Source organism: Branchiostoma floridae, chromosome 6 (genome assembly GCF_000003815.2).
Source record: "Branchiostoma floridae strain S238N-H82 chromosome 6, Bfl_VNyyK, whole genome shotgun sequence".
In the NCBI taxonomy this organism is placed as follows: Eukaryota; Metazoa; Chordata; class Leptocardii; order Amphioxiformes; family Branchiostomatidae; genus Branchiostoma; species Branchiostoma floridae.
Genome location: NC_049984.1, coordinates 7,749,659 through 7,763,222, shown reverse-complemented (window position 1 = coordinate 7,763,222; position 13,564 = coordinate 7,749,659). Strand labels below are relative to the sequence as shown.

At 43.7% G+C, this 13,564-nt stretch overlaps 1 protein-coding gene across 5 annotated transcripts; it reads left to right on the top strand.

Annotated features, from left to right (window-relative positions):
• The first annotated feature begins 467 nt into the window (after positions 1–467).
• Positions 468–13,025, top strand: LOC118417813. Of its 5 annotated transcripts, XM_035823551.1 has the most exons (8): positions 468–643; positions 772–861; positions 5,008–5,223; positions 8,685–8,744; positions 9,485–9,667; positions 10,171–10,290; positions 11,277–11,379; positions 11,572–13,025. In XM_035823551.1, exons 3-8 carry the CDS (start codon positions 5,065–5,067, stop codon positions 11,619–11,621), a joined length of 675 nt encoding a protein of 224 aa, XP_035679444.1. In that variant the 5' UTR covers positions 468–643; positions 772–861; positions 5,008–5,064; the 3' UTR covers positions 11,622–13,025. The 5 variants fall into 5 exon arrangements, with proteins under 5 accessions (XP_035679444.1, XP_035679442.1, XP_035679445.1 ...); XM_035823549.1 differs by lacking the exon at positions 772–861; XM_035823552.1 differs by lacking the exon at positions 468–643 and having other exon boundaries at positions 849–865.
• Positions 13,026–13,564: the final 539 nt, after the last annotated feature.

The following is a 13,564-nucleotide window of genomic DNA, read 5'->3' as shown; positions in this document are numbered from 1 at the left end:
TGAAAAAAAGCGGCGCAACCCTGACCTAGATTTAGCTGACCGTGTCTGACAGACTTTAAAATTCTTCATAAGAGTTTTCAACATTCTTCTTTCCGCCAAATGCAATACTCGCACACTGTTCTTTACTTTCTCAACCACCTAAACAACCACTTGAGAAGGTCGAGGTTAAACTCATTGTAGAAGTCGTCTTCGAATTATACTTATTGGTGGATGATTCTCAAGTTGAATGGCAAGTAAATTGTATTACCGCTGGCATTGCGCATTGACCCATATTGTATGGAACGGCAACAAGCCTTCAGGCAATCCATGCCTTGTGTGGTCTAAATCACAATAAAGCGTCTGCGATCGCCGTCCGATTGGTTTACTATAGAATCGGCATTGACCCCGACGGAGGCCCCCGGTGCGGGTACAAGGCGGTCCAATAACCCCGTGCAGAGCCCTGGGGCCCAGGAGGCAAATCCCCCGATTTCTCGGCAGCTACCACGCGCCACCACGTCATGTGGTTCTCATAACAACCAACTGGGGAAGGAGGCGAGAGAGAGAGAGACCGCGTCTGACACCCGCCATTCGCCCGGGGTTTGATCTACCACAGTGTGTTGTCTTTTTCCAAGGAAGGAGCGGAAAGATTTAAGCCGTCCGACCGGTGAGTTGTCCCCCATGTTCTTGTGCCTCCCGTACACAGGTGGTATCTGTCAGACCGCCCTAGTTTGACCCCTAGTGGACACATGGTCCCCATTGCATGCACTAAATACCGCGCGTTTTTCTGGCCAGGTCTGTTTTCGACGTCCCCTGCCCCAAACTAGGCGTGCCCCTCTTCGGCTCTTGATTTGTGCATGCCGACCCTCCGGACCTCCTCATTCTGTAAGTCAGAATCATTTGTTGTTTTTCTCAACCTACGCTACTCTTCCACTCGATGACTTTGACATTTACTCTCGCTTGTGTAAACACAATACTCTTCCCACCTACACACATAATTTTCTACCAGTTAGAAACTAATACAGCTACTACAAGAGTTGGTTCACGGAGATAGCTATCGCTTATGCGCTGTTTAGCACAGATTCCACGTATTTCCAATAAGCATCGATCGTTCTATAACACAACTTGACTTGATTGTCGCTTGGGAAATGCCGTCAGGCTGAATTTTGCAGACCAGCGAAAAGAAAATATCGTCTGCCATAGCACGATGCTGTCCCTGTTGTAGTTTCCAAGCTTGGAGTTGAAGCCGTCAGGCTGTTTGTTTGGAGTTACGGCTGCGGTCCAAAATTTGGTGCGCCGCCGGAGTCTGGAAAGAGTCTTTCAATGTCCTGCGATTTTGTGAAAGGTGGAGCCGTGCATGTTTCCCGTCAGTGTGAGCGGCCAAGAAGTTCATCCTCGCCTCCATGACATGTCGTAAAACACGGGGTGATCAGTAGGGTGACCCGGGATGGGTGTGGTCCAGGAGACTACCAGCCTGTTCGCAGACTTCTGGAGCAGCGCTGGCTTTTATTTTGTGGAGGGAGCGCTGATTCGCGCTTTTCAACATCGGCGAAGGTTCTCTTTAAATACCTACCTCTTCTAGCATTACAGAACTTCATGCCATTTGCGAATCAGTGCTCCTCCAATAAATGGAGTAGATAATAGCCAGCGCTGGCATGGCTGTTTACAGTTAGAAGTCTGCGAATGAGGTAAGTGAGAGCTCTGGTAATCCATCTATAACACTAGGATGACACCCAGGCTTCGAGATTACTACAGACTTTAAAAAAAAACACGTATGGCTGTGAATGAAAAAAAATTATCTTTGTTATCCAGAGGATTTTGTTGAGAAAAACACTTGGCCGACTGCTGCTTGCCTTAATGAAATGAGACATTTTCTAACCAAGCCTGAAATCAAAGTTGGCTTGGCGAAAACAGTGTTATATTTTCTTATCGCGGTTGGCATCTTTTCCCCCGGGATCCCTAGATTTGCAACATATCACGTTCCTGGGTTTGGGATGTTGCCCCAGGGTTGATCGTGACCAAATGGGTGTGGCACCACACCACTGCCAACCTCGTGACCTGATTATCATTACGATTTTTGTTAACTGCGCGTTTGTGTTGAACTCCCAGTAGACAATAGTTACCATGATCCTTACAGACCCGTTTGTCAAGACAAATTTGTGAATATCTAGACAGATCTTTGGCTCTCCTGTGGACATAACATCTGGAGACACTTCTGGATTTGATTGATTCAAGGTGACTTGCAAGTTCGAATTCAAATGGACCAAAACTTTGTCAGCGACTTTTGTAAAACAAATAATCTCCCTTTGCGACGATTTGTAGCAGTAATGCTTCGCTGGTAACGTTTTACTCTACTCTATTCTGTAAGTACGTTATAATGAGCTCTGTACGCGTACGCACAGTCTTTCCAGATGTTTTCGTAGCGGACTGCATGCCCTAATGTTATCTCCAGCCACCTGATTTACATAATGCTGTCAAAACTATCAGCGGGGCTGGAAAATATAAACAGTTAGTTACTACAGGCCGCTACGAGCTGATCCACAGCTGTACTGTAAATTATCTTCGCTGATTATATAAAAAAAACTGTCTCGTTTTCTAGAAATGTTAAGTCTACTACTTAGATACTTAAGTTAATCGACTTAAAATCAGTACATGTACTCTTATTATCTTTCGGTCCTTTGTTGGCGGTTTTGGCGACGACCTCTTCATAGCGAACTTAAAATCACCGCGGAAATCTTTGTCCTGCCAGTCTACCACATTGTTTTCAACAGCGAACACTCCCTTTTCTCCCTACTACAAAATTGAATCGCTACGAACATTTTCCATTTTACAGTATCTCCAGACATCTATTCCCTTCTCCAAGCAGATGTTGGGATGGTGCAGAAAGAAAACTATACGATCTCCCATCTCAACAACTGATTGGAGATCATTTGCCCCATCTGGTAACCCTCTCTCTGTTATGGTTAGAAATAATAGCATAGAGGTAAAGCACCACTGTACACAATGTGTACAAGAACATGGTTTGAATTCCTCCCCAGATCCGTGTTGTGTTTCCAACTCTCGCAGATAACCTCTGACCTGGTGGTGGAAACGCCTGTTGGCTTTGTGCCTCATTACTTCGATTAAAATTCCAGCCTTCTTGTAACTGTTTCACGTCAAAATTCATACACATCTCAAAGTCGAGCACAACATGTACGGGTATCGAACCCTGAACGCGTTTGATGGGTTGTTTTCGTCCTTTTCGGTGCATACCAACGACTGATTACAAACCAAGACCTAATGGTTAAGTCAGTGCCTTGAATGACAGCTCTGTCAGACGTAACATCGCTAACTAATTTATGACGCAAGGCGGACTGGACCACTGTAGCAGTAGGGTGTTTATTTTTTAAAGGGAAACAAAACACTATGAAGATAGCTTGGGTTTAAATGTTTACGGCTCCTCCATGACATGTTCAGCCGTGAAGTGCCGTGTAACTTTGTCTATTTGTCCAAAATCATTGTAAGACTAACAAGTGCAACCGTTACGTTTGAGAAGTTCACAACATTGGCAGCTGGTGCGTTTTGGAGTTGGTAGAGTTGGCACAGAAATGAGTTATTTGCTTCGTAGAAGGCGAGACTGTCTTTACGCTCGGGAGATCTCGAGACTGATAATTACTTCCCAAGACATGCCTGTCACGGTTGACAAGGGGGCCAATATGAAGATTTCAATGGTCTTCAATAGTAGCTATTTCAATGGTCTTCAATGGTAGCTGAACTGGTACCCAAGAAAAGAAATTGGGGCAGCGTTTTATATATAAGATTTTTGAGCAAAACGATTTGGATTATCTGTTAAAACGTTTTTTTTTTTAGATTTTATATTGCCATCCCATGTCATCCTATGCGACTAGAATTTAGTAGAAGCATTATTTCTTCTTGTTTTGTTATTATTCTGCATCTTAGGCGTTTTGGTCGGGCTTTATAGTTTATCAAGTTTTCTTTCTGTTTGGCTAGTGGACATAATGGAAACCTGTAAAGTTAAAACTCCTAAGAAAACGCTCAAAAGACGTCAAAAAACAGTCGGAGCCTAACCTCTGCTTGGACAGTACTGTGCAGCACCCCCGTACAGCAGCAATGGATTAGCCCACTGTCTTCCACCTAGTCCGACCTTGCGAGAAGTTCAACCAACTCTCCTGTAAATGTCACATGGCAGATGGGACAAGGCGTGCTTTGTACCCGCCATTGTACATTTGCATCACGCATTAAAAGAACACGGAGGGGAGCTGAAAAACACATTTAATCCTCCGTATTTACGGAGTAGTTGGCGTAGGCGGCTTGGTCGGGCGTCTAAAGATCTCTAAACTCCAACATACAAAACAATCAGCGCTTCCTCGCTGCATCAGCAAATACTGGGATGTAATGTCCCAAACGTTTAGTTTGATAACCGTAACACTGTTCAATAACTCCTTACAAGAGCGACACAAAAAGTGATACATGAATGAAAGAATTGTGAAACGTATCCAAATTTCAGCCTGCTGTGGGCGAAATGAGCTAATCTCCAAGCAGATGTTAGGATGGCAGATCGTCATCAACTTGTCTCGCCCTTCTGAGTCACCACCTCCGAGAGACAAGATGGATAGTGATACAGTAAAAGGGGAAATGTTCACGGGGGATTTGAATTCGCGGTAGGTAGAAAAGGGACTGTTCGCGGTGGTTAAAACTACGAGGAATAGTTTGAGTTCGCAGTAAAGGGATAACCGTGAAAACCTCTTTCATAAAACCACCCATAACATTTTCCGTTTCACAGCACGATCTCCTTCCCCCCACGTCTGCTTGGCGATAAGATGGGGGCGGGGTGGTGCATGACCGGATGGGCGTGCCCTCCAGTCTGTTATAGCCCGCGGGCGGATGGGTGTAACCACCCAGCGTGTTCGGAGCTTTTACCCGAGCCTGTGAACTACCGTTCTTTTCTATTGGGCATTGTGGACGACACGCCAACTCATCGCCCATTTACAAGTCCTCCCTGGTATTAAACCCAAGTCATTCTCTTCTCAGGACCATTTCCCGCTCTCAGTGTAGATTCGTGCATCTAGAAGACGTCTCAAGAAAAGGATGGGGTACAACGTGCGCGCGGCGTGGTGTCTGGGGATTCTGCTGGTCCTGCTCGGCTGTGTCAGCCTGCTGACGGGCATTGTTGGCCTGGCGGTGTGCTATGGATACTGTGCACCTCTGACGGCGGTAGTCGGAGCCCCCATTTGGAGCAGCGTTATGGTAAGGCTTACGATATGTCTTGTATGTATGATTAAAACAGGTAAGTGCTGTGTGTTTAAGTTTGGGATGCAAAACATAAGCATATCCACAGTTTACACGTGAACAAATTACATGACAAACAGTTAGAAGCAGTTGTATTGTAAAAGGTCGGCGGTGCGTTTATGTGTAATTACATTCGCTATTTATGCGTGCATTGTTGGCAGACGGTATGGATCTAACTGTGCATGCCTTGGTGGTGCCGTAACCTGGGAGTGAAGCGACGCGCTGGAAAATCAGACAGTAGGGATCATAGGTTAAAATTGAAAAGAGGGTAAAAGAAAGTTAAAGAAGGGACTGATTGTGTGAATGTGAGTGTCAACTTGATGCACGTGCGCGTGTGTTAATCGTATACGTGCGTATTCAGCAAAGGAAACTTGTCCATTCATGTACGGATGCTTGCTACTTGACCGGGAAAGGTTATCACATGGCTCGTCTTCTACATGACAGACACGTCGGTATTTTAGGTACCACGGTTACTGTGATAGAATAGTGGTAACAATGGTAGTCCAAATGCCTCTTCCGAACTAGCCTGGGTACCATCCGATTTCTACCGGGGCTACTTATAGTTATACTCGCTAGAACTTAGTAGAAGAGCCCCGGTAGAAAATACAGGTAGCGAGTGTAAGGAGCCCTGGTAGAAATCGCTAGCCTGGTATCTAGTCGTATTAATTCGCAAATACAAGAAGAGGATAGAAGAGAGTAGGGAGCTATAATACGGCTGGATGCCAGGCTAAGAAGTCGGATGGTACCCAGGCTATTTGTTAGGGTAGCGAGTGTAAGGAGCCCCGGTAGCTAGAACTTGGATGGTACCCAGGCTACTTCCAAACCCTTCCAACCGAACAAACTGCCCCCGGGCCCCGCGTCCTTCATACACCACATTAGCAGATGACCCCACCTGTATGACGTGTAGTTTTACCTGAGGGCAGACAGGTGAGAACGTGACGACTGTTTATCTCACTAAAGGTGATGGCCATTTGTTACTGCTATATGATCGCACCACTGTCCCGTCCAATGGTGATGCGCCTTACATGATACCAAGGAGGTTCACACGTTTTCTATGCCCCTGGGTCCCAGAGATCACTCCGTTGTTGGCAGGTAACTGCAGTTAATGCCACGATTTATAACCCGGCTAACAGACAAAACACCAGTCTAACGTTCAAAGACAGATCCCCCGAGGCAAGATATGTCTGGAGCCTTCAACAGCGCTGGCAAAAATACCAGGTGGCACTGTATAATTTTGTCAAACGAGAACAACAATTGTACTGGAGACAATCTAATTCTAAACGTCGGAAAGCATAACATCTCTTCTCCGTAAACCTCTAAAAGACGGTATATATGCCAAGTCCCTCTCATGTAACAGACATTGGACTATCCCCATTGTCCCATTGCATGGCCTGTATGAATGATGCAGAGGTTATGTCTGGATCCTGCACATATGAGAGGGATGACCTTATTCTATCAATTTTGTATGCAAAAGCATACTTCTCAAGAAAAACATATGCTATAAAATCATGTTTCTGTCTGATTATGAAATTGGACCACGAAACCATAGTACAGAGAAAGTATACAAGACTGATTTTCGATTGTCGAAACTAGTACTACATTTGTATCACTATATCCGGTCAATGCAAGTTCTCTTTCAAACGTCCTTCTGATACCATGAGAATTTTATGTAGGTGTGTCTTTTTTTTGTCTCAGCCATATCAGTGGCCAACACTCCCTTCCTTTCACATGACTCACATACGTAATTTTATAGAAAGTGTCACTGTTAGTTTGGAGCCACCCCTACTTTCTCTGTGAAATAATCCACATGACTCACACCTAGTTCACGAGCCCGGCATGTACCACTACATGTTAGGGGTCCCCTAACAAAAGCCTCCTCATTTTCACATGACTCGATAAAAATGTTGTACTTGACCTGAATGCCAAGTGTGTGAGATGCCAGAAACCGTGGGCAGACGGTATTAAAGGGTCTTCTTGGCCACCGACCAAGGAAAATTCCAGAGGGGTCGCGTCGGTCAGGTCTGGAAGGGACTTTAACTGGTTTAATTGCGTGACAAATGATTGGTTCTGGCGTGTTATGGTTACATTTTGTAGGCTGAAGGGTTGGTACAGGAATGACAAGTTTGTGAGGGCGGGAAGAGCTGCTACTACATTGCGAAGGTCGAACGTGACATGACAATCATTCCGGCACTGCCACTAGAGATTTGTTACCAAGTTCCCTCATAACTCAATATAAGAGAGCTAGGGGCTTTGGTTTCTTTTTGTCATATTTTCAGAGTTTTTCTTGTTATAAATAAAAGCTGACAAAATATAAAGCCCTGCGAACACGCTTAAAAGGACATGATAAAGCCGGAGCATAACCTCTGCTTGGAGAGTACGGAGTTCCTTCAGACATTTGATGTCTAAATTGTATATAAAATTGGTGACAAATTGTATACAAGGGCGGGGTAGGGCCTTTCCTGGCGGCGGGAAAAAAATTGCACCAACATTCTTAATTCAATCATATCAATATTTGAAGCTTTACTTCGACTTTCAATCCGATGAATAAATCATAAATGGTCTCCGGTTGTGCTGTGTTTTGAGTTGGCTTTTGATAATACGGGTGTGCATCTGCTCTGTGTTCAGACGCCCCTATTTTCGGACGCCCCTAGGTCACAGGAGCGAAGCAATGAAGATATATAACGTTACTGCACTCTCTAGGTCTTTGACCCTCTCCACAATGACCTAAATACATTGAGGCAAAAGTTTGGAAGGTTGCCACGGCGGTTACACCCCTTTGATTTGACACCCCTAGCCTTTAACCATAATATTGGTTGGGGCTTCCGAACGTAGTGGCGTCGGAACGTAAGGTATTCTCCAAGTTGAGGTTTCGGTAGGGGATGCTTGTGGTGGCCTTGCCAGCAGCCAAGGGAGGCAGCGGTAAAGACATCGAGGCCGCTACCAATACTATCCCCCTCCACGTCCGAAACCTCTGTTTGGAGAATCAATATGTAGGGCCATGGGAACAAGGGTGCTTCCCAACGTAGGGGCGTCAGAACATAGGGGCGCCGGAGAATGATGGGCGCAGTAATTTCTTGGATGTCAGCCATGTGCAATGATGGAAAATAAATTCCATTCTATCAAGCATTCTATCAAGCATCAAGGGATCAAATTCATAAAACTATGATCCTAAAGGTTTTCATTGATTTATTTTGATCAATTTACGGCTGACCCAGATGATCGTACAAGACTGAAATGTAAAAAAAAAACACATACACACGAAAATCACCATTGGAAAAGGTCAACGGAAAACTTTTTCAACAATGATGACAAATCCAACTTCTTGGGCTTGTGCAACAAGAAGTATGATTAATATTGACGGATGCAGTTGCTATGGTAAAACTTGTTAATGTAACGGTTGATCTGTTTCTTTTTAACAGGTCATAGCTGCTGGAGCTCTGGCCATCGCGAGTGCCAGGGAGCCCTCCAATGGATGTAAGGTGAGACAGCACATGTTGAAGTTATCTTGGGCAATGAGGTTCACCTCATACAGGAGTAACGTTACTGTTTTAAGTTGTGTTTGTGTGTTTGCCCATAACTCAAAATCCTTTCATGGATTTGTAACATTATTAATTTTAGCATGTGAGTAGTTTATTTGGTTCTAAAGAAATGTGGCGATTTTGGGCCCTTTAGCAGTTTGTTAAGGTACTGCGGCACTGACGAAACCGCCATCTTGAAAGTAGTGTGGAATGGGAGGGAGATAGCTGAGATTGGTTTAGGGAAGAAGGGAAGAGGAGGATCACTAACATTGACCTGTGTTAGCAATGGCTATGGCATTAAGTTATTCACAAAATCTAATTTATTTCACTGAATATTTCACCTAGATATTACATCTTTGATTTATTGTTTTAAACGTGCCTTGGGGTTGAGAAGGACTAGAGCAACTGAGTTGACACAGGATTTTTATGTATACTGTTTTCTCGCTAAGCCATTGAAAAGTTTTCTTACACTGTCTGAATTAGCAAGAGGGTCTGAATTCCCTCAAGGGACTGAAGTCTCTCATACTAGGGCTGTCTTTGTGTCTTGTAGGGCAACGAATCCACCTCAGAAGGATTCGACAGTTTGAATTGGGACCAATCCTGTGGCTGGGTGATTCCTGGAATGAACATGGTCTTATTTTGTCTGTAAATCATCTATACCAAGCTGGTAAATATATTAATGGGTTTTATTACACCTGTAGATCACAGGTTTCCTGACCTGCAGCCTGCTGGCCATGGTGCTCACGCTTGTCACCTGGGTGTTGGGAGTGATTGACAGCACCCTGGACACGTCACGTGATGACTACATCAGGATCGTGGACTACGTCATCCCCACCGCTGCGGCTAACAACACAGCCGCTCCCCCGCCGTACAAGACCTGGAAGGTATCTCATTTGGAGGAACATTGAATAGCTGTGGTGACCAAATCTATCTATAAGGATTAAGATATTGATGAAGTCATTAATGCCATGTTAGAGTACATCTTTTGTCTGTCTGTGACACACATCAGCTCCCTGCAGGGGTAGTCCTGGTTAGACCAACAGCCCTAGCTGCCTATGTTAATTCTGACACCCCCCCTATTTTCTGATGCTCCTAAGCCCTGACATCCCCTAACCCTAATCTAAACCCTAACCCTAACCTAATGCTACCTCTACCCCTACCCCTAACCATAACCCCATAAAGGTAATATTATAGGGCTGTCCCCCTTCAACATGGAATGACACTATTATCAAATCATTATGATGTCAACAAAACCCCTAAATTCTAAACACTTTCAGATGACTGACATAGCTCCTTCTAAAACTGCTGTACATTTGTGCTTTATCTCAAGGCTGTGAGACATTCGTGAGACATGAATGTCCCTTCTATCTCTCCTCCATAATTGTAGGACAGTCAGGCAGCCCTGCTCATCGTCATCATCGTGCTGGCCATCATCGAGTTCCTGTTGTGCATGATCATGTCCATCGTCAGCTGCTCAGGACTGTGTGCAGGCTACCATGGACACGAGGTAAACATGCGCAAACAATTAAACCTTTTGTGGTGTGCCTTCGCTTAAAGTGCTTGACAAATTTAAATGTGATTGGAAACAGACTCCACACAATTGCACATGCATGTGAAAAATAGAGGTATTGTTCCATGTGTATGTGTGTGTATGTCTGTGTGTGTGCGTGTGTGTGTTTGTGTTTCCAGATATTTTGGTCAGCACAACTTTTAAAAGAATGTGTTAATGGATTGTGGGAATCTGATCACTAGCCTGGTATCCAGACCTATTATGGCTCCCAAGTCTCAGAGTCTCTTCTGTCCTCTCCGCAAATTCATCAACTTCTTCACAAGCCACCGCACGGGAGAGATCAACTACTTCACAAGCCACCTCACGGGAGAAGATCAACTACTTCACAAGCCACCGCACGGGAGAGCGTCATCTCATCAGGAACCACATCAATTGCCAAAGCAGAAACATTGTCTATCTCATCCAATGCAAGAAATGCGGGCTACAATATGTGGGCGAGACCAAACAAACGTTGGCCAATAGACTGAACGGCCATCGATCATCCATCAACACGAAGAAGGACACTCCGGTATCAGCCCACTTTAACCTCACAGATCACAACATTGCAGACCTTGAAGTTCTTGGAATCGAAAAACTACGCTACACAGGACATGAAGACACCACAAGACAACGCCGCCTGCAACGGGAGTCCTACTGGATTCATCAACTCAGAACACTACATCCAGAGGGCCTGAACCAGGAGTCCTTAGAGATCACCAGGGTTTGAAGAGCAGCATCTCGTCGTGACCGTCACCCAATGAACACTCTCCGCAAATTCATATTTTGAGACTTGAGAATATTTCATATTTGAGACTTGGGAGCCATAATAGGTTTGGATACCAGGCTATCTGATCACACCGTTCGAAAAAAGATGAGGCCATTGAATGAAAAGAGCTGATTGTATGTACACAGTTGATTGATGTGTGGGTTGTTCCTAATTCCAGGCCCCTGCTATCGTGGTGTATGATGGTACGAGGGCCACTGCTCTGAGGCCAGGCATGCGCGCTGTGCAACAGCCAGACGGAAGCATCAAGGTGGTCAAGTCAGGTGGGTCCAAAAGTGCCGTTTATATTGCATTTAAAAACAGTACTACACAGAGCCTTATTCGTCATGTGTTTAGTAGGGGTAGGTACCATTTTTTCTTGTAATCTGAAAAAATCAATGGACCAGATGTTGGACAGATTCAAAAATATATATAGATTCGAACAAATGCACAACTTTCTCTCTCTTTCGTCACAGGCAAAACCCATGAGAGTGACAACCCAGAGAAAGAACCCATGAATGTGTGAACGTGGCACAGCTACAGGGCACAGCTACCATCTCTACAGAGAGGGTTCCATCTGCCAGTCAGGCTCAACAAGTTTCAACAGTTGCAAAGGAGACTGGTGCTACTACAAGATGATTTGATCAAATTTTTAAAGCCATATTGTTGCCATTTTTTAGAATAACAAAAAAAGAGCAAAATTTGTTCTGTATTCCAGCCATATTTGTGTTGTTTTTTCATAAAGTTAGAGTCAGACACAAATTGATGTGCCTTACATTTGCAAAACTGTGTACTGAGTGTACTGCCTATTTTGTAGGAACAAAAGGAGTATCAATTTTGATTTTTTCCACACTCATCATGAAGGAACTCAATCTTCCACATATTCATCAATGAAGGGCTTTGCTTATAGACATTATGCACTTGCATTTAAATCTCAAAACGTTTAGACCCAAAAATTGACTCTATGACTTATGACATAATAATTAGCATTTGAGTTGTTTTTATCTGCACAGAAATTATAGGTGTATTTCTGAGAACATAACATGTGTCATTTTTGCACAAGTGTTGTATGGCATTTATTTCCTTATTTTTGATAATTTTTTTATTGATTCATTGATTGACTTGGTATGATGTTTATTGTAGTTATAATAAGCAAGCATTCCTTAGGTGCCAGATGTAGGGTTAAATCATTGATTCCTATGTAGAGAGGAAATGTTCCCCCCTTCTCACCTATGGCACCTGTAGTGTTGTTAGGAGGTTTTGAACCCTACCATTCCTGTAATGGTTTTACCCAAATGGCAGAAGTTCTATGCATCAATCTGGTCACAGCTTGTACAGGTTGACATGGTAAGGCTGGAAACATTGGATAAAAAAATGGCTTCCTCTCTGAGAGTTTTGCCAAAAATCTGCACGTTTCAGATTAACTTGAAAAATTATGCCCAAAAACTGTATCCAATGTCTCTATGCTTAACCATTCTTGATGTATTAACAGGGCTTTTGTATATGCATTCCAGTATTATGTAGCCTGAAGTAAGTTAGATAAAAAGGATTGCACTGGGAATCAAAGAGCAGCTAATTCCTTAACAAGCAAAGCCTTAGGAAAGATTTACCTTTGTACAGCACTCGCCTTATACTTTAATAATGTATTTTCAGATATATTTCTTTCATGTTCCTTACAGGGATTGTGTAGTTACAGTACAGGGATAATGCATGGAGTTCCAACAACTTGAAGGGACACATTTTAAGGTTTTTACTGCTGAAACACAGGACTTTAGATGTTAGTTTGTCAATTGAACTGCAGCTCAACCAGCACCAAGCCTAGAAAAGAAGTATAAGGAAGTCGTAAGACAAGCTTGGAAACTTGCAGAGCATGGAAGGGATTTATTGTAAGGTAGTATCTCTAACAATAAAGTAACATGCAAAAAAGGTATGAATTTGCATTGTTGTCTTTTTTTGAAGGGTGTTGTGGTGGAAAGATAGCCCCAGTAGAATATATTACGGTAGTGAGTGTAAGGAGCAACGGTAGAATACGGATGGTACCCAGGCTAGTGGACAGATACCCTGTAGATCTGGTCCATATGCATTTAGAAAAGACAGGAAAACAATTGAAGCTTATCCTTGTGACCTACATATTTCAAACGTTCCCAACCTTTTCTGTCTTTGTAAAACTAGCAACAGGTGCACTTTTCAATACGTCTTTTTGTTAGATTGTTTTGTTTGTTTCGCATAACTCGTATACTGCCTCAAGGCATAACGCACCAGTTTTGTACAATACTGTTCAAAAGGTGGGTACAAGCGGCATGTGACCAGGCTGCATGATTTAATAGACAGTGGGATAGACCCATAAAATCAAGTCAGCATGGTCTTGCTAGCGCTGCTTGTATGATAACAAAACTTTCAATCAAGGTTGTTTACACATTCTGGTCTCTATCTAATGGCATGATCTTCATGGCATACCTGGGATGACAA

Coding starts and splice junctions, on each gene's coding strand:
- LOC118417813 (XM_035823549.1), top strand. CDS start 5,065: ATGGGGTACAACGTGCGCGCGGCGTGGTGTCTGGGGATTCTGCTGGTC. Junction 9,668..10,170: donor CGCCGTACAAGACCTGGAAG/GTATCTCATTTG, acceptor CCATAATTGTAG/GACAGTCAGGCAGCCCTGCT. Junction 11,380..11,571: donor CATCAAGGTGGTCAAGTCAG/GTGGGTCCAAAA, acceptor CTTTCGTCACAG/GCAAAACCCATGAGAGTGAC.